Source organism: Neoarius graeffei, chromosome 17 (genome assembly GCF_027579695.1).
Source record: "Neoarius graeffei isolate fNeoGra1 chromosome 17, fNeoGra1.pri, whole genome shotgun sequence".
NCBI classification, from domain to species: domain Eukaryota; kingdom Metazoa; phylum Chordata; class Actinopteri; order Siluriformes; family Ariidae; genus Neoarius; species Neoarius graeffei.
This window is the reverse complement of record NC_083585.1, coordinates 66,522,013-66,543,641: the sequence shown is the minus strand read 5'-3', so window position 1 is coordinate 66,543,641 and position 21,629 is coordinate 66,522,013. Positions and strand designations below refer to the sequence as shown.

The following is a 21,629-nucleotide window of genomic DNA, read 5'->3' as shown; positions in this document are numbered from 1 at the left end:
TAATATTAGTAATATAATATCATAAAAGTGTACTACAACATAATTGACTTTTATTTTATGAACTTTACAGATTTAGTTACTGTTTGAATGTTTCACCTCTTACAGCTTCTAACTATATCATATCATGATACTTGAAAACATTTGTGCAGGATACACAATATATATCACAATAACAACAAGCAGAACTGCACTGAAGTGCTACGGCAAACCTGTAAAAATGTTCCATTTAGTTTCAAATTAATATCTTCGATACTGATATCAACGATATTATCAAGGATATCGCCCAGCCCGAGTACAGTAACCGATGTTTTAATCACAAACTGAATCAAACCAAAAAATCCAATAAAAATGAAGCACCTGTTGCTTGGGCAGAGCCACGCCCCTGATGGTACGAGTCGTCACAAGCTGCCGTGAAGTTATCGTCAGCGAAATCGTCCCAGTCGTCCAGTGCAAGGTCAAAGGTCACGTTGAGGATGTCGGATGAAAAGCCACTGTCGGTGCTGAGGTCTACGTGTGAGACGGAGCCGTGAGCTGTGGCTTCACAGGGAGGGAATCTGCTCAGCGCTCTCTCTGTGGTGGAAACGTCTGGAGGGTTAGCTCGTCAACTTTCAGATTGCATCTTTAATGATCTGGGTCGAGTTTCCCAAACATTCTCCAGTCTGATTACATCCCGTTTATTTACAGTATATTCGTGAACACTTCCTTAAGTCTTAGAGATTAGCTCTGTGCCACTAAATACAAAAACTGCTGATCTACTGCAGTTCTCTAATCAGCCGATCCCTTGACATAAAATCATACAGATACAAATCAAGAGCTTCAGTTAATGTTCAAACATCAGAACGGGAAAAACTGTGATCTCAAAGTGTGACTTTCTTTCACTGTGGTATGGGTGTCGGTTTGAGCCAGATGGAGCGTGAAGGTTTGAGTATTTCCAGTGATGGGAATAACGGTGTTAGAAATAAACGGCGTTACTAACGGCGTTACTTTTTTTAGTAATGAGTAATCTAACTAATTACTTTTTACATCGTTATAACGCCGTTCCCGTTACTTACAATAAAATACTATGCGTTACTTTATTAAAGCTGTTCTCATCTGGCACGCTGCTCGTTCAGCCTTTCTTTACTCTGCTTTAGTGTGGGGCGGGGAGACACGAGACAACGGCACAGTAAGCCAATCAGAGTAGATTTGGACAACATATGTAGGTAGGCCACGCCTACTGCACTACTGCGCGCTCTTTCAATCGGAAGACCCAGCGATGGTGAGCGGTCAGCCCAGCACTGCGCTTTCACACTGGAAATACAGCCAGGACTTTTCATTACTTGAAATAAAAGGCAAGAGTGTTTACGTGCAATGCACATTATGTCGAGGAACAAAGCGTTTGTCCTCGTCAGTGGCCAGTAATTAGTAACATAATTTTAATAACTACAAAAATATATTACATTTGATAGATGTCTTATCTCACATTGTCCCACAAAAATATTAATATAGTGTAGATAACGTTACTAATTGGTTCTGTTAAGTGTCCATTTCAGTCATTAAACACATTTAACATTCACTTTTATTATGATTACACTAATTTAATTTGATTTTTTTTTTTTTGAGGGGGAACAAAATGTAACGGAATAATTACTTTCCCTGGTAATTAGTTACTTTTATGACAAAGTAACTCCGTTACTAACTCAGTTACTTTTTGGGAAAAGTAACTAGTAACTATAACTAATTACTTTTTGAAAGTAACGTGCCCAACACTGAGTATTTCAGAAGCTGCTGATCTCCTCCTGGGGTTTTCACACACAACAGTCTCTAGAGCAGTGTTTCTCAAACTTTTTCAGACCAAGGACCACTTTGTCCCAAAAAAAAATGTCAGGGACCACCTGTCAACACCCGCCCCCGCCCCACACACACACACCATACAGAGATGTGCACTATTAGGTGTTTTTAATTGAAAAAATTATGGTTAACTAAATACATTAAAGGCCTATCCATTCCATATCCTCCGGGGTTTTTAAAGGCAAAAGTATGGAGGTTTAAAATTCAGCAAACAGTTAATCAGAACATTTCATATCAATAGTAGCCTAGTAAACTAGACCCACCCGCCTAGCGGCCAAAAATATTTTTGCCTACGAGTGGGTCTAGCCTCGCACCATATCAACAACACACCCCCGGCATCAGATCGTGCCCACCAATCACAACGCAAGGTTTTTGTTTGGATTCTTTGGGCGGGCTTTTGCAGGAGTGACGACAAAGCTGTGCGACGCTGGAGAAAGCACAACAGGAAAGATGGCTACGGCTAGTGAACAGCGCGCGTTTGACTCCGCTTTGGAATCAGTTTTAGAAGAATTAGACTTGGAGTTTTGGTTGAAACATGAGCAGGAAGAGGCTCTCCGCTCATTCCTTTTCAAGAAGGACGTTTTCGCTGTTTTGCCGACCGGCTATGGCAAAAGTCTGATCTGCCAGCTGGCTCCGCTCGTAGCCAAAAGGATGGGGCTAGTTTGTGCAGTACGAAGAATTAATAAACAGCTTTGAAACATGACTTTTTGATTGTTTCTTATTTTCCCGTTATTTTAAATTTAAGGGAAATTATTTCACCAAACACCACTAAATAAAAACTCTCAAAAACAGTTTAAGCAAACCCTTGAAAAACACTTGGAAAAAAAAAGTGTATGTTAAGTATGTGGTACAGACTCCAAACTTGTGGTCATTATCTCCAAACTTCTTAATATCTAGAACCTGTTTATTAATTAATACGCATTTTGAAAAATTATTTATTTCAAGGCCTCCCCCACTGCTTTCTGTCGCTCTGACTACGTCAGTCACTGTTGCGCTGATTGGTCAGAGCGTTGGCCTATACGCACAGAGACAGTTTGAAAGACAGCGGTTTGTTCCTCCCACCCCCGTCGGAAATGTCTACGGATCGAGGCCAGACTAAATATTCACATTTAGTCTGGCTTGCCAGGCTATATCAATAGTTCAAAATTGTTCAATATTAGGAGGAACATGAATGAACTGAAATGAACAAAACAAATTTTAGATCGAACACGAGCTAGTTAGGATTAGCCTATTATATGTTCAGAATTTTCGTTTGCTTGTTTTCAGGTCTGCCTGCCTGTTTCCTGTGAGGCAGAGATTTGCGAGGTGACTGTTGCCTAGAGACGAGAGGCGGAATAAGAGCACGTGCACGCTACAAGTTTTATATGGTGCAAATTCAGACGCAGAACGCTTTTTAAATAATAATAATGATGAAATTACAGGCCCGTTTGATTGCCGTTAAAAACAAGATTGGATAAATTTAACTTTCTAATAATGTTACAAAGCATACGCTAGCTTATCTTGAAAACGCTGACTACATTTGTAGATCACCTCGCGGACCACACTTTGCGAAACACTGCTCTAGAGTTTACACAGAATGGTGCCAAAAACAAAAAACACTGAGTGAGTGAGCGACAGTTCTGTGGGCGGAAACAAACGCCTTGTTGATAAGAGAGGGTCAGAGGGAAATGGACAGATTGGTTCGAGCTTTTTGCCAGGAAGGATATAGCAACTCATATAATCACTCTTTACAACCGTGGTGAGCAGAAAAGCATCTCAGCAACAGAAAAGCAACAGCAGAAGAACACACTGGGTTCCACTCCTGCAGCCAAGAACAGCGATCTTAGAATCAACAACAAGTTCCTATTAACCCTTTGATGCAAAACATGGGTCAAAAGTGACCCGGCTGAGTTTTTATCTTCTATATCTTTGCAATAAATTAATTCCATCATTCAGTATTCAAGGTATTCCTCAATTAACTTGCTTTTGATAATCATACATCCTTATTTTATTTTTTCCTTTCTTACTTCTTGAATAAAACCCCTTTTTGTATCACTACCCTTCTAATGCACAACATGGGTCAAAAACGACCTGCATTCATTTTCCAGGTTATTTCATGTATGGCTGAGTGTTTCTATGATCTACTTTTGAAATAAATTCATTTTGTCATTTACTTTTCCAAATATGCAGTAAATATCTTGTTTTTGTTTAGCACAAATCATCACTTTTATTTTTCCTTTCTTAAGTTATGAACAAGGCAGCACGGTGGTGTAGTGGTTAGCGCTGTCGCCTCACAGCAAGAAGGTCCGGGTTCGAGCCCCGTGGCCGGCGAGGGCCTTTCTGTGTGGAGTTTGCATGTTCTCCCCGTGTCCGCGTGGGTTTCCTCCGGGTGCTCCGGTTTCCCCCACAGTCCAAAGACATGCAGGTTAGGTTAACTGGTGACTCTAAATTGACCGTAGGTGTGAATGTGAGTGTGAATGGTTGTCTGTGTCTATGTGTCAGCCCTGTGATGACCTGGCGACTTGTCCAGGGTGAACCCCGCCTTTCACCCGTAGTCAGCTGGGATAGGCTCCAGCTTGCCTGCGACCCTGTAGAACAGGATAAAGCGGCTACAGATAATGAGATGAGATGAGTTATGAACAAGCACAGCTTTTGTAATTCTACATCAAGTTTACACACATGGGTCAGAACCGACCCGCATGCATTTACTCCAGCGTTTGGTGGGAACTGTGAATTGTGCTTGTGTCGGACATTTCACAGCTCAGCACAGCGTCCTTTGCCCGTCTAATACATGTAAGTAATGTTTTTCAATTGTTCTAACATTACCTTAGAAAAAAATTGATGATGTTTAGGTTCCCTTGAGAGTGAGTAGATTATTTGTCAGAAAGTTACAGTAATTACTATTAGCTACCGAGCTGTCGACATATTCTACTTTAGTTAGCTAATTTTATTGGAGTTGGCTTAGCTAACGACATAGTTAATAAATAAATAACTGGCCCCAATCACTGCTAAAGTAATTACTTGAAACAAATTATTATTATAGTATTAAGACATTTAATTTTAAATCACACTTGGATGACCCATGTGTAGTAATATAAAAAGTATTTTTGTTCATAAAGTAGGAAAGAAAAAATTAAATTAATGATTTGTGGTAATTAAAAACAAGATATTTAAAGAATACTTGGAATATTCAATCATAAAATAAATTGATTTCAATAGATAGAGCAAAGAAAAACTCAGTCAGCATGAAATAACCTGGAAAATGAATGTGGGTCATTTTTGACCCATGTTGTGCATTAGAAGGGGGGTGCATATGTTTTGCATCAAAGGGTTAAAGTGGCCGCTGAGTGTACCTTCTCATTAATAACACCCTATTAAGTGCTACTGTTCAATAATAACGAATGATAATAAATAAAATTAAACAAACGCTTACCGTCGTGGCATGCCGTGTTAGCATTAGTCTGGAAGACCTGTTCCTCCACTGCGTCATCCATTCCAGGATAAAACTCTTCAGCGTTCTCGTTGTACTCTGTAGATTACAGATGCAAGGATGAACTGAGCATCATGATGGAGGAGCAAGCAAGTCTGAAACAGTTAAACTGGAAAGCTGAAACCGTTAGTGCTTCATTTTTACTCGAGTACGAGCAAGACGTAGAGATGTAGAGCTTCTCACAAACAGGAACTGCACACTTGGTCAGTTTAACTTTTAAAATGTAGACGATGTTTTAAAAATGCATGTTTTTTTAACACGCCCTTCCCACCTTCATTTCTTCCTGGTTTAATCCTCGTCACTGCCTTAAAAGCAACTCTTGTTTCTTTATCTTTTGCCATTTTATGTTTGGATTTCTTGAGTATACGAACATTATAAAAAATTTGAAACAAAACACGAAAAACAGATGCGTGAAAGTAAAACTAGCAGGAGAACACAGTCACACTCTCAGTAACTCTTTCAGCAGTTTCCTATATAACACGCCAACGGTACAGAACTATAACTGTTTCTTTACTCAGAAGGAAAAACAGTGTAGCGTTGGTGTCTTACCGTCTCACAATGCAAGCGCTGCACGCCAACAACAGTAAACTAAATACAGTAGGATATAACGGTTTCTACTGATCAGCTCGACTGGAGTGTTGTCTTGTTGAAACATGATTTATTTATTTTTTTGGTTAAAGTATTTGTTACATCAAGCTATAAATAAATCCCAAAGCGAGAGGTTTGTTCAGGTGCTGACTGCTCCACAACAGACAGACAAACAACTGTGAAAGATCACACCCAGCTTTTATTGATATTGTCACTATTTTATTTATACAAAAGCTATTTTTTTTTAATAAAGTTTTTTTGGGGGGCTTTTTTTTTCACCTTTATTGGATAGGACAGTGCAGAGACAGGACAGGAAATGAGCGGGAGAGAGAGACGGGGAGGGACCGGGAAATGACCTCGGGTCGGAACCGAACCCGGGTCCCCAGATCCACGGCACGGCGCCCCAGCCACCCGAGCCACGACGCCCCCATACAAAAGCTATTTTTGCGCAATTGCTGGGTTGCATCCAACGTCACATCCGCCTTGTTAGAAATGCGAGACATGAAGTGGTGGTCAGCTAAGTTCACTGTTCACAAATACCCCTTTTCCACCAAAGCAGTTCCAGGGCTGGTTCGGGGCCAGTGCTTAGTTTGGAACCGGGTTTTCTGTTTCCACTGACAAAGAACTGGCTCTGGGGCCAGAAAAGCCGGTTCCAGGCTAGCACCAACTCTCTGCTGGGCCAGAGGAAAGAACCGCTTACGTCAGCGGGGGGGCGGAGTTGTTAAGACCAACAACAATAACAAGACCGCGAAAGATCGCCATTTTTAAGTGACGAGAAGCAGCAGCTGTACAAACACGAAGTCATCCATTATTATTATTATTGTTGTTGCTGCTGCTGCTTCTTCCGTGTTGTTTTTGCTTTGATATTCGCGCCAAGGTTTATGCAAATGAGCGACGTAACTGACGTATACAGCGACGTAATGACGTGGCTTCCCTTAGCACCGTGAGCTATGGAAAAGCAAACTGGTTCTCAGCTGGCTCGCAAGTTGAATGAGTTGTGAACCAGCACCAGCACCGGCCCCGAACCAGCCCTGGAACTGATTTGGTGGAAAAGGGGTAAAAGTGTTACTATCACTGGGGTGCTTTGCTAGTCATTAAAATTCCCTACACTTGCATTGTTTTGGGCTGCTCAAATCAAACAAACCGTGAAACTGATAAAAGTTTCTTTCAGTTCCCTGTAAAGTGATTAAAAAAGGGTGAAAGAGCAAAGGATTTTACCAAAACATGAAAAGAAAGGTGGCTCTTGAACCTTTCGCTGCGATGGAAGGGAGCGGAGTCGAAGAACACTCGAGTTTGCAGTGGTCACTTTGTGAATTCCTCTGATTTAATTCGTTTGGGTTCACAAATAACTTTTCTCCCCATTTTCCGTTATTTCGTGATGTTTTGAAGTTCAGGGAACCTTCAGTCCTCAGATGGGTTCTTGTTTACTGTTTGATCGTGGTCACCATATTGTAAACTAATACATATGTTTTCACTTTATTTATCAGGAAGTCCGAGCAACTTTTACAAGGACGATGATGTAGATTGGGCTCCTCCACTGAACTAGAGAGAGAAGATAATCGAGACGATCCACAGAGACGCAAAAACAGAGATCATGAGTTTTTGATCATGAAACTGCCACTCCAGCCGTGCAGTTACAGTGAGCCGTGATAACTTCTCCGTCCTGTTTCACCAATCCCCAGGTCTTTAAAGGGGTTTCTGTGGATCTTTGTGAATGATTTACCTGGAGAGAAGAGCAGGGAGGATTGAGAATTGAGTGGCTGGGGTTCGTTTACACCCGATATTAAAACTTGTAGTGTCCAAGCAACCATTGAAAAGACGCGTCCAAAAAGCCCAAAAATCTCTCCTTACCTGGGCAAAAATGATACAGGATTTATCTTGTAGTGTTCTGATCCCCAGATCTTTAACCCAGCCACATATAAAAAGTTGTTCTCCTCCGTGCTCTTCCAGGTTTTCATGTGTGTGTCCGTGTAGAACGATGTCTGCAGCACCAGGTAGTTTGACATGTCAGGGAACTCAACGGATGGATAATTTTCCAACTCGTAGGAAAAATCCTTCTTTGTTAATGTGTAAGGATCTATCCCATCACAAAGAGCAACTTTCTGAAGGTATCTTGACTGTACATCGGTCTCGAAACTGCAAAAATAGTCGAGACGGTTTCACTAGGTCTCTGCACAACAGCAGCCCAATTGGTTTGACCGACCACCACTTCATTCACCAGAAGTAAACTCGCAAGCAAAAGTCATGTGACTGAATACAGCCAATAGTCATACTGTAGCTGCCGGCGTCTACACCACTAGGGGGCCTGAACAAAAAGGTTATTATCCATTCTTTAGATGAGGGATTGAGTTAATCATAGAACTGCCAACTTTCACAAAAACAGGCCATTTGACTGACACTGGAGTGCTTCATGATACACTGCAGCCTCGCTATAACAAACGCCTTGGGGGACGTTCAAATTGTTCATTATACCGAACTGGAGCCATTTGTCACACTGAACACTCACTCTTATGTAAAACAAGAGCAACTGTGTTTAATTTATATTTACGCTTAATCCACGTACTCTGTATAGAGTATGTATATGAAATCAAGGAAGTAAGTCATTCTTTTCTACCCTATCTGTCATGGAAAGGAGGTGGATGGATGGAATTACAGAAAAAGTGTTTATTTACAAACAGGCAGGCAAACAGATCCAAAACATAATGCCAAAACAGAGTGAAGAAACGGGGTGAGGGTCATGCAAGGAACAAACAGAATAGCCGAGGCAAGAATGAAAAGCAGAATCCAAATATACAAAACAAAGTCAAAACCAGAAGAGCAATACGGAGACACGAGGTACAGTGTGTATGCTTTATACTTCGCAAAGGCTGTGCGTTTCAGAGTCCTTATAAGTGTGCGCTGTGATTGCCCTCTGATCAAGAACAGGTGCATGGCAATTAGTCCTCATGAGTTTGAGCACAGCATGCACATGAGGAGTCATACACAATGTCATTAAAATACTGCAGATATTGTAATCTTTCAGCTAGTAAAAGTATGATACTACAATAGTGTCCTATCAGCTTTACTTGCCGAAGAAACTTGTAATCCTGAACTGCTTTAATTTTAGGAACATTCTCCTGATCACAAATTTCTCCTTCTGAGTCACTATCACAGTTCACTGACTGAGATAAAGGATCGCAAACGGAGGCGATGATTTCTTCGTCTGTTATGGAAATGATGGAAGTGACTGGCGCATCATTCGTTGTCAATATCAAAACACTGACTCACTCTATTTTCTAAATCTTCACCATTTAGTTCATTCGTGTTACAAATCACTGATTATGTCAGCCATCATTTTGTCCTTTTATTGATCCGTTCTCAATAATTGTTAGTGATCGACACCTAAGCGAGGCTCGTTAATCCTTTGTTTTATGGTGTTAACACGTATTATTAACTCGACTATGGACCTGAGTGCTTATAGTTTGTCTCTGGGGGGAAGAGGAACGCATAGCTCAGTGAATTTTTTTTTTTGAAGATTCCGGCTCATTGTCATTAAATGCAGGGGCCACGAACTTAGACTCTGGTCACACTAAAGCTCCTGATGGGTTTAATTTGTGAATACTTTGCGATGAAAAATTGGTAGCATTGCCACCAATCATCTGATACACAACGCATGTTCTCCGAGCTTCGTGAGTTGTTTTTTGGTGTCTCCACCCCGTGAGTGGCCAAAAATATTGCAAAAATTTTCAATGCATGCATTCAAATTTGGTGGCGATGTTTTTGTTGGCAAACTAAGCAGCGAATACTCGCAGATGGGTTTGGGAATACTTTCCGATGCTCGGGGAACCTTCTTTGAGCATTTTGAGATATATTTGTCTCGAATCCATGTCCCCGATGGTCACAGGCGCCTCAGCGACACAGTGGCTCGGCGTAGCCTAATCTTCACCGGGGCTTGAAAAGTGCAATTACACTTGAGTATCCTTCGGAGCAGGTTGTGCACACTTTTGGGACCCAGTTGTTATGGGAAACACCTGATGCTGATTTGAGCGCAGTCAGCACATGCATATAAGGATGCTGTTTTCACAGAGACTTTGTGAAGTATTCTGTCAGGTATCTGTGAAGATTCTCTGTCATCCAGGTCATAGTAAACTGTGGGTGGTAAAAGAGAGCAACTGGACTTGCTTGAAGATTCTTGAAGACGTTTCACCTCTCATCCGAAAGGCTTCTTCAGTTCTGTCTGACTAATAGGGAGTATCAGGTATTTATCCTCTCATGGATGAAAAGCAATCCTAAGGTGTCATTGAGTCCTCCTGTTGGTGTGGGTCACTGGGGGCTGGGTGTGAACGGCCTAGAGAGTCGTTGGGGTGATCAATGGGTTGTTGGTTCTCTCTGTCCTCCTGTGAGTCACTGAAAACAGCTGGGTTTTGATGTGCATTCAGTTGTCTGGGAAGTGTGCCAAGGACTGCATTGTAGGTGGTTGATAAATGATGTCTTAGACCCCCGCCTCTGTTCAGCGATGGCCGTTCCAGGTTGACAAAAATGGCTTCTTTAACTCCTCGCTCATACCAACGATCCTCTCTGGCTAAAATGCGTACGTTGCGATCCTGAAATGAGCGTCCTTTGTGGTTAAGATGAAGGTAGACAGCAGAGTCCTGGCCTGAGGAACTGGCTCTCCTGTGTTGAGCCATGCACCTGTGAAGCGGTTGTTTTGTGTCCCCAATATACGAGTCCGTGCATTCCTCACTGCACTGAATTGCGTACACTACGTTGTCCTGTTTGTGTCTGGCTATTCTGTCCTTAGGGTGGACCAGTTTCTGCTTCAGGGTGTTACTGGGTCTGAAATGTACCGGAATGTTGTGTTTGTAGAAGATCCTCCTGAGTTTCTCAGATAGACCAGAAATGTAGGGAATGACAATGTTCTTGCGTTTGTTCCTGTTATCCTCCTTGTCTGTTATGTTCCTTTTTCTGCTCTTGAAGAAAGCCCAGTTGGGATACCCGCAGTTCTGAAGTGCTTTCTTGATGTGATTCTGCTCCCCAATTTGTGTTCCAGTGGGTGGTGAGAGTCGAAGAGTAGGTACTGGTCTGTGTGTGGGGGTTTCCGGTAGACCTCGATGCTCAGGCTTCTGTCTTGTCTAATGTGTACATCACAATCTGTCAGGTATACAGTGGTAGACGGATCTAAGTGCAGGAAGAGTGTTTATTAGCAGGCGTGATGTTTACAAAAACGAAAATGAAGCCGAAAGCAGAGTCATAAACATGGCTAGAAATAAACGTGATGGTGATAATGATAATACTTCGCAAAGCCTCCGTGTCCTTATATGCGCGTGCTGATTGCACTCAAATTAGCACCAGGTGTTTCCCATAACGACTGGGTCCTGTGAGCGAGCGTGGCCGCTCGAGTGTGCGAAAACATGACAGTCAGGTGTTCACCTGCTGTGTGACCGCAACTTTTAGCTCGCCTGTTTTCGGCATACATCGTCACCAAAATGTCTCATTTTCATCAATAACCATCGCGAGCTGTAGTGTGACCGTAGCTTTAGTTTGCTACATGCGAAAGTTTGTCGTAAATGAGTTCGTTATAGTGGGGTTGCAGTGTAATTGTGGATAATTAATCAGATTCTGAAGTGTGTGTTCAGCTAGCATGTCCTTGACTCCATTCCGTATTTTTGTCTGAATCCCTGTCGTTCTCTTTGTCATCATTAGACGTGGTAACAGGTCTTAGACATGAGCTCTAAAGAGTTAAACATCTGTATAAATATCTATTCGCAAGCCGATATAAACACACTTCTCTGCCCTTTATCTTTAAAAGGTCTGGTTTCATTGTCAGCTTTACTTCTTTTTTTAAAGCCACGTTCTCTTCTCAGTTCACCAAGTAAGCAAATTAATTATACAACCTTTTAGTTTGATTACTTACTAAATCATTTTTAAAAACGCCCCAATTGAGAATCTGCTCCAGGATCCATGATGGTTCATGTTCAGAAAGTTGGAACGGCTTAATTCTAATTCTACACCGTATATATAATGAGTCTTTAAGGTCAGTGCTTTAGAGTTACAGCTCCACCTGCTGGACACAAAGCTCATCTTCCTGCTTTATTTCTCACGGACACAGAGTTCTGACTGTGTCTTTTAACATACACACTCACCATCATGACGTGGCTCAAAATACGCCTGCTCTTGGGGTGGAGCAAGATGTGTCTGAATCCTGCAGGAATAAAACATCAAAACAAGCAACAGCCTGTTATGTTAAATGTTAAAATTAGATTTATATAGACGTTAAACTTTAAGGAGATGATTTACTCAGGAGACGATGCTCACGGTGAAAGGAAAGCCTGATAGTGAAACTCATCTGACATGCTGATGTTATATACACCCACTGGCCACTTTATTAGGAACACCCATCCACCCGCCTGCTGTTTTCTGCAGTTCTCTAATCAGCCGATCCCTCGACAGCAGCACAATGCATCAAATCATGCAGATACAAATCACAATGTTTAAACATCAGAATGGGAAAAATTGTGATCTCACAGTGAAGTGTGACTTTCTTTCACTGTGGTATGGGTGTCGGTTTGAGCCAGATGTGCTGCTCTGAGTATTTCAGAAACTGCTGATTTTCACACACAACAGTCTTTAGAGTTTACACAGAATGGTGCACAAAACAAAAAACACTGAGTGAGTGAGGGACAGTTCTGTGGGTGGAAACAAACGCCTCGTTGATAAGAGAGGGTCAGAGGGAAATGGACAGATTCAAGGTGGTTCAAGCTACACTACCGTTCAAAAGTTTGGGGTCACCCAGACAATTTTGTGTTTTCCATGAAAAGTCACACTTTTATTTACCACCATAAGTTGTAAAATGAATAGAAAATATAGTCGAGACATTTTTCTGGCCATTTTGAGCATTTAATCGACCCCACAAATGTGATGCTCCAGAAACTCAGACCAAGTTTACATTAGACCGTATCTGTCTCGTTTTCTTCGCGGATGCACTGTCCGTTTACATTAAAACGCCTGGAAACGCCGGGAAACGGGAATCTGCCAGGGTCCACGTATTCAATCCAGATCGTGTCTGGTCCGGTGCTGTGTAAACATTGAGAATACGCGGATATGCTGTGCTGAGCTCTAGCTGGCGTCTCATTGGACAACGTCACTGTGACATCCACCTTCCTGATTCGCTGGCGTTGGTCATGTGACGCGACTGCTGAAAAACGGCGTGGACTTCCGCCTTGTATCACCTTTCATTAAAGAGTATAAAAGTATGAAAATACTGCAAATACTGATGCAAATACTGCCCATTGTGTAGTTATGATGGTCTTTAGGCTCGCCATCCTTCCACTTGCAAGTGGTAAGTGACTTGCACACAGCGGCTCAGTCCCGAATCACTGCTCGTGCGCTTCACTCGCGCGCTCTGTGAGCTGCGCAGGGCCGGAGTGCGCACCCTCCAGAGGGCACTCGCTGTTCAGGGCGGAGTGATTTGGAGCGCAGCCGCTGAGGAGGAAGCGATGAGCCGCACTGACACATTTCAACTTACGTGCCGAATTAGTCATGTGATTAGCGTATCCGTGTATTGGCGTTGCTGTGTGCACGCGAATCGTTTTTAAAAACGTTAATCTGATGATCCGCTGATACGGTCTAATGTAAACCCCACCTCAATCTGCTCAAAGGAAGGTCAGTTTTATAGCTTCTCTAAAGAGCTCAACTGTTTTCAGCTGTGCTAACATGATTGTACAAGGGTTTTCTAATCATCCATTAGCCTTCTGAGGCAATGAGCAAACACATTGTACCATTAGAACACTGGAGTGAGAGTTGCTGGAAATGGGCCTCTATACACCTATGGAGATATTGCACCAAAAACCACACATTTGCAGCTAGAATAGTCATTTACCACATTAGCAATGTATAGAGTGGATTTCTGATTAGTTTAAAGTGAGCTTCATTGAAAAGAACAGTGCTTTTCTTTCAAAAATAAGGACATTTCAAAGTGACCCCAAACTTTTGAACAGTAGTGTAATTTAGGTTGTTTTAAGCTGATCAGAAACTGTCTGACCTTTAATTGTGCTCTACTCTTCCTGAACTCTATGTTACTTTCACACGTGTCATATGGTGCTACTACTTGGTCCCAAGCAAATCAAACAACCATTAAAGCAATAGAGAATCTTTATAATCAAGCATTAAAAGTTTTGGACAAAAAACAGATAAGGTACCATCATTGCAAAATTTTAAACAAGCATAAGATCCTTAGTTTTGCTAATTTTATTGTTTTTCATTCTGTAAAATTAGTTTTTAAATATCTAAACGATCTTGCTCCTTTGACCCTTGCTAGACTCATGATAAGATCACAGAGCAGATCCACTAGAGCAGTGTCGAGCGGCAACTGTAGAATTCCATTCTGCAAAACATCCTTTGCTCAGTCAGCCTTTTCAGTCAAAGATCCAAAACTTTGGAATTCTCTACCTGATTATTTGAAATCGCTTTCAAGCTTCACTAATTTAAAAAAAAATTACAAAGTCTTGGTTAATTCAGCAACAAGCATGTAGTCATATATAGTCTTTTTTTTTTAATTTTATAATGGATTATTGTTACCAGAATTTTTTTTCCCCTCATTTTAAAAGCCCTCCTAGGGACAAGTGTTGAAAATTAGCATTTGCTACCGGTATAAACACTACGATACAAGCATAGGATAGGCTGTTCTCTTATACGTGTACTGTTTTGTCTATGTATATTGTATTGGTCCCTATCAAATAAACCAAAAGAAAAAAAGAAGAAGAAAGAAGCTTTTTTTTTTTTTTGCCAGGAAGGATATAGTAACTCATATAATCACTCTCTACAACCGTGGTGAGCAGAAAAGCATCTCAGCAACAGAAAAGCAACAGCAGAAGAACACACTGTGTTCCACTCCTGCAGCCAAGAACAGCGATCTTAGAATCAACAACGAGTTCCTATTAAAGTGGCCGCTGAGTGTATAAGGAAATATGTGTTTTGTGATTATTCCTGTGAGAAGTTAGCAGTGGTGTGACGTTCTAGCGTAGCCAAAATGGCATTTGATAGCAGTTTGTTGGTGCAAACGCTGGACGCGAAGTCCCAGAAACCAAATCAGCTGCATGACGCCGAGTTACAACACAGAATCGGTTCGGCTAGTTAGCGCACTAGATGCTGATGGCGATACTAGCATGAAAGTTGAAGCTTTGCACATACCGTATGAGGAAGTGAGAGAGCAGGACAGCTTAAAGGATTAAAGCGCTGCTGCATCACTCTTGTCAGATAGAGATGAAGTAAGGGCTTATGTTGTATTCAATTTAAAAAAAAAATCATGAACAGCTCCATATTCGTATTTTGTTAGCAACAAGCTAGCCAGCAATCTGTGATGCGTGATGTGCTGTGTATTTATTTAAGATTCAGATTTAACCAGTGAGTATGGTGACTGGTCTAAAGCAAACACTTGTACATACTACTACTACTGCAATGAGGACTTTACTCGGCATCCACTGACACGAGTCTTCTAATCATCTCTGTTGGTCATGGCAATTTGGAGTTCATCATATGTGAGCCCAGTATCCTCAAGTAATTGGTCGATGTATGTTTTTGCAGGTCTTCCTCCGGCACGTCTCCTATGAGGTGGTTGCCGTAAGAGCACATCAGCTACAAGTTCCTCTTTGCTGTGCCGACAATGGCCTGCGAATCTCAGTCTATATTTTTGGATGGTTTCTGAGATTCGGGGAAGTTCTCCATAAAGTTCTTTATAGACAGTGTATATACAGTATATGTCAGACATTCTGTCGCATGTCCCAGACCCGGTGAAATGTAACTGAATTGTCTTGGCCAGCCCTAAGGGTCCCATCTGCATCTCATCATTGCTGAGGAGTGTGCTCCCATCACCCAATCAAGCATCCAGCCAGAGCACGTCATGATATTTTTTTACCATATTAACATGCCATTGTTGTGTGTTATGCCTGATGTCAAGACTCTCGTCTCTGCGAGCCGACCACACAGATTTAATACTTGTCATTTTTAGGGCATACCTAACAACCTGTGTTTTCTCCCCCCCCCCCAATCTGTCCCTCTGAGTTACATGTTGGTCTTGGGATTGAGATGCTGAACCTCTTCTGCCCCTCGGACCTGCTTGATCCATCCTGGTGCCCTGTGTCTGGTCGGAGTTTTATCGCATCGCTCCTGTGAAGGACGGCCCCATGAGGACAGTTGAGGGTTATACCTGGAGGACGCTCTGGACTCTTACAGTCATGCTTTTATGGCTGAGGACTACAGTTGACTTGCTAACTTTAGGGCTGCAGTTATCATGAACAGTTTTGCACTCAAGTTTCCATCAATGAAGAGTTTATAACATCAACCAAACTGACTTCATGTTAAAACTGTTAATGTTATAGTCAGGCTGTCTGTTGTTGCCCAAATGAGGATGGGTTCCCTTTTGAGTCTGGTTCCTCTCGAGGTTTCTTCCTCATGTCGTCTGAGGGAGTTTTTCCTTGCCACCGTCGCCACAGGCTTCATCATTGGGGATAGATTAGGGATAAAATTAGCTCATGTTTTAAGTCGTTCAAATTCTGTAAAGCTGCTTTGCGACAATGTTTATTGTTAAAAGCGCTGTACAAATAAACCTGACTTGACAGTGTAACTCATTTAAAGGTAAGCAGCGCTACTTCGTTTACTGTCAGCGGCCATGTTGATCTGATGTCACTCACTGAACTCGGGGTTGAGGAAATCGTTTTATTTCAGTTTTTCCCTAGTCTGGGGTGGGAAATTCCCAGTTACGAGTTTCAGCCGAATACAGTGTTAATCCCATAGATTTACATAGAAGACTAGATTCCTCACCGCGTGTTCCAGAACGTCCGCACAGGGCGGCCATCTTACCACAGACAAGGGGTATGAAGACTTACACAAGCCCAGCACAGCCCAGCACTCACATTATGATTTACAGGAAATCAAAGTACTGACTTTAATGACAAGCTGATGTGTGTGTGTGTGTGTGTGTTTTAATTGTAGATGTTTATATCAGTATGTTTAGTTTTATTTTAACTGCACATTGGAGCCTAGTCAAATGAAATTTCAATCTTCTGTGCTAACATATATTGACTTTGACATGATAATCAGCTTTGAATGTTCTTTTTGTAAATGTAAAGATATCTTTTTATCCTTAGAAGTATAACCACATGTGATTAATTAAATGCTTTTTTTGTCACAAACTACCGTGAGTCGCTGTCACTGTTTTATACTATTACTGACTCGGACAGTGCATTTGTTATTATGCTATGATGTGAGTTTATATTTGTTATTATGCTATGATGTGAGTTTATATTTGTTATTATGCTATGATGTGAGTTTATATTTGTTATTATGCTATGATGTGAGTTTACATTTGTTATTATGCTATGATGTGAGTTTATATTTGTTATTATGCTATGATGTGAGTTTATATTTGTTATTATGCTATGATGTGAGTTTATATTTGTTATTATGCTATGATGTGAGTTTATATTTGTTATTATGCTATGATGTGAGTTTATATTTGTTATTATGCTATGATGTGAGTTTATATTTGTTATTATGCTATGATGTGAGTTTATATTTGTTATTATGCTATGATGTGAGTTTACATTTGTTATTATGCTATGATGTGAGTTTATATTTGTTATTTTGCTATGATGTGAGTTTGCATTTGTTATTATGCTATGATGTGAGTGCATTAAGTTTTTGAGGTGGATGAAGTATGTCTGAAGTTTCAGAAGTGAGTAAGCTGTTTATTTAACTTTAGCTTCCCCTACGGCCCTATCACATGTAAAAATATTTTCACTAAAAATTGGAAATAAATTGTATGGTTATTTGTCCTAAGGCCGCAGTTATCCATAAGTATGCAGTGTTCGGCTTCTCACAGCACAGGAATTTCAGCATGCATCCGGTCTTACAGTCTGTAGTATACTGAAATATTTTTGCCAAGCTATGCGTATTTTTTTAAAACATAAAATGATTATTCATCATTAATATCATAAATACATACTTCCGTTTGTTTTTTTTATATAACAAACCAAACCGTTTGAATATCATTTGAAATTTGAGGAAGTTACGGTCATCTGAAAAGTACATATCGCTACCAACACAATGTAATGGGTAAGCCAGCTGTCTGAGGTAAGATGGCCGCCATGTGCGGACGTTCGACTTCACTGACGGGCAACGGGGACGAGGCATCTAGTCTTCTATGTAAATCTATGGTTAATCCCACTGGACCACTATCAGCAGGAAGTCACATGGCATTGTGGGTAAACTGTTCACCAAAGTGAAAATATACAAACATGTCAGTGAAAGAAGTTTAAACTAAAAACCTAATTTTGTGTGTCACGATAAAATAACTCTTGGATGCCGCTTGAAGATCAGGTGTGAAATCAAACAATTCATAAGCAACAGGAGGTTTGAATCACAGATACCATGTAGGAGCAGGCATCGGTTCTTTCGGGGTGTAGGAGAACTGCTGCATGTTGATGGCTTCTGCCTCAGTTTTCATCCTCATCTATAAGAAAACACACCAGTTGACTAAAACTATAGACTTATAAAGAAACACAAAACTGATATCCATGTGTTTGTGCACTAAATGCTATGATTAATACACACTCTCACTATATATATAAAACACTTTTTTTTACACGAATATATTAAGTTTATCTTTGAGCGGTGAAAATATTTTTCAACATGAGAAGATAAACTTCATATCTTTGTGCCACTGTATAATGTTCTTTATATTATATGGACACATCCACAAAAAATACTCAAGTTAATCAAAAGAACTTTAATTCTGAACCGGTTCAACATTTTGACAACGCGCATCTAGTCAGTGGGAAAACACTGGGAGTGACATCATCGGAGTGAAATATCAGGAATTATTATACAGTCTAGTTTTTACTTAGTTTAAAGTTTAGTTTTTACTAGAGATGCACCGATTGCAATTTTTTGGGCCGATTCCGATTTCACACAAACACAAAATTCACACAAACATTTTTTCTTTTCCCATCCAATATCTGGCACAAAAACAACTTCCCCCTCATATATTATTTGCCTGCTGCTATGGAACACACTTTCATAAGCCTATTTAGATCTGAAAACTTATGCCTTATAGAACAACCCATTTCTTCATTCAGTATCAAAATACAAAAATAATTTCCAGTCATATACCATAGAATGGCTATCACCTTTGTCAAATGTGTATTTGTAGAGTAATTTCCAATGGAATCCAGTGCAACCAAGGCTGTAAAACAAACAAAAATAAATTTTTTTCTCTCTCTCTCTCTTTGTACAAATCTAACTAGATGTTTGGTAATAGGCTAACGTATTAATTCCTGTAATGGGAAATTCACACGACAACAAACATTTTCTTCCTTTCACATCCAATATCTGGCACAAAAAAAATTCACTATATTTGAATATATAATATATCCAAATAGTGAATTTTTTTTGTTTACGTTAACGGCGCGCGCCGGAGCTCGTTAGGCACGCAGGACTGACACTGTTCTGTGCAAGCGCAACACAGTCGCACTAGAAAGCATGTTCAAGCTGCCAGTGTAGCTGCAGTCTTTTTAGTTGCGAATTACGAGTATTTCCACTTTCATCTCTCTGTGATACGCAAGTTTTGATCGGCAGAAAATCGGCATGTTTTAATTTTGACCGGCCGGTCGCCGGTCATGGCTGATCACGTGAAAATCGGCCGATTCCGATCGGCAGCCGGTCAATCGGTGCATCTCTGGTTTTGACCTTAGTTTTTTGCCTTTTTGGTGGCAATCTTTCAATCATTCTTTAGTTGACATTCAAGGAATAAATTGCAAAAAACAAGCTGGAGGTTTTTATTTTAAATATTGAACTCAACACTTACCTCAACCATCACTAAAATGAAATAAATAGTATAATGTAACAAAATAATAATAAAATATCATAATTAGATGTAAGAAACCACTTAAGGTAACACCAAGGCAACTAACAGTAATGAAAAAGCATTACCCTAATTGGTGCAAAGCCTGCATGCCCTATCAGAACATTTAATTCTGCGTGGCTTCCTGAAAAAAAAACTCAAGTGCCCTATCGTAAGGGAAGTCATTGCTGAAGCGAGATAAACGGGATAATGCAATAAGGCCGGTTCCTCGCGTCAAGCTGCTACCGTATGCATCAAAATTGGTTGATAGCCTGACTCAGGGATGTCCGTTTCCTGTAAGCCAAGAAGGCTATGATAAAGCTCATCACGAGCATGACGTAGGCTACCTTTTAAAATAAGGGGTCAGACGCGAATCGGGAAGGCTGCGTTATTTTTAATTAGCCTAACAGGCCTACTTGCAGTCCGGGTATATGCGCACCGGCAGGCCTGTGGACACGCCTCTGTGTGTGTGGGTGTGTGCGCACACGCGTGAACAAGAAGAAAGAGCACTATGAATGAATGGAACGATACACAACGGAATTTTTTTTTTTCCAAAATTGCGAGTCTGATTGTGTGGCGATAGGAATCCATTGTGTGGCGCTGCGCAACACAATGGTCTATGTATGGGAAACCCTGCAATGGACATCAAAAAACTGGAAAAGAGACACGTTGGAGACGTAAAACGTCTGCGCTAGCGAGCGACTGTGACAATTTGTAAAGAAACATGGCCGCCAGGTTTGCTTCGTTAAATATGGAAGATTTTGAGAGAATTTTGAAAGAGAAAGACGCGTTGAACACCTAAAAGGAACGTGTATATATAATAATAATAATAATAATAATAATAATAATAATAATATTGGCTGGCCATGAACCATATATCATGGCAGCTGAATGGACTATATCTGATATACCACTTAACACCAGCCAATATTACACACACACACACACACACACACATATATATATATATATATATATATATATACACATACATACGTGAGTGAGTGTGTGTGTGTGTGTGTGTGTGTGAGATTTTGTTATGAAATACAGGAATGTCCATATATGGATTGGATCCAAAATGCCAATAATCCTGGATCTTATACTATCAAATGAAAAAAGATCATTCTGATTATTCTTAAATAATAAGGATTAACTGAATAAAATGTTATATTAGTGTTTAATAAATTATGAATTAATATTAACAGTTATTGGTGGAGCAGTCAGGCTTTTAGACCTTAAGAACCTTGACTTAAAACAGACTACAGATATGACAGTCAGGACGACAGGCTGACCTTCAAGCGCTTGACCGGGGTCTCCATGAGTTTCTCGTTCCTCATCTTTAGATCTTGGAGATATGATGAGAAAGTGGGCTCTTGATTCATGACCCTTTTCTGCACGCCAGATTTACCTGAAGTCAGAGCCGCCTCAATAAATTCATCTCATCTGAAAACCACCTTTCATTTTAACAATCAACTTGTTCTGGTACTCACAGCATTCATGACCACAGAGGTGCTTGTTTTTACAGAAATGGTTACACTGCCGTTTGCTGGGATCTGTCTGAGCAGGATCTGTGGTGAGGACAGAGTTTTAATAGTTTATAGATTGTATTGAAGAGTTAATAAAAGACTGCCCTGGAACACAGCAACAGGCTGCTGATGCACAAACACAGCATACTGCAGTACCTTATCTGTCCACCAGAAGGCAATACGAAATATTAAATGTGTTTATTAGTCAACGACCCACCTGTTGATACAGAAATTCTAACCGTTTGATAGATTCAACCCATTTCAGTTCCTCCCACTTAGATCCAGCTGTGCTAACTGATGTCATGATAAAGTCGAGTGTAAGTCTCGTGTGGTTCTCAGT

At 40.7% G+C, this 21,629-nt stretch overlaps 1 protein-coding gene across 1 annotated transcript in view; it reads right to left on the bottom strand.

The window, feature by feature from the left end:
* Positions 1-21,629, bottom strand: part of hfm1 (helicase for meiosis 1) — a 91,428-nt gene that overhangs the window by 11,167 nt on the left and 58,632 nt on the right. Inside the window, exons 31-36 of the mRNA XM_060897871.1 lie at positions 21,254-21,331; positions 21,056-21,171; positions 18,292-18,374; positions 12,010-12,068; positions 5,243-5,338; positions 358-570 (exon numbers count right to left, since the gene is read on the bottom strand). Of these exons, the coding sequence (XP_060753854.1) occupies positions 358-570; positions 5,243-5,338; positions 12,010-12,068; positions 18,292-18,374; positions 21,056-21,171; positions 21,254-21,331 (645 nt within the window). The remainder of the gene's footprint in view (positions 1-357; positions 571-5,242; positions 5,339-12,009; positions 12,069-18,291; positions 18,375-21,055; positions 21,172-21,253; positions 21,332-21,629) is intronic.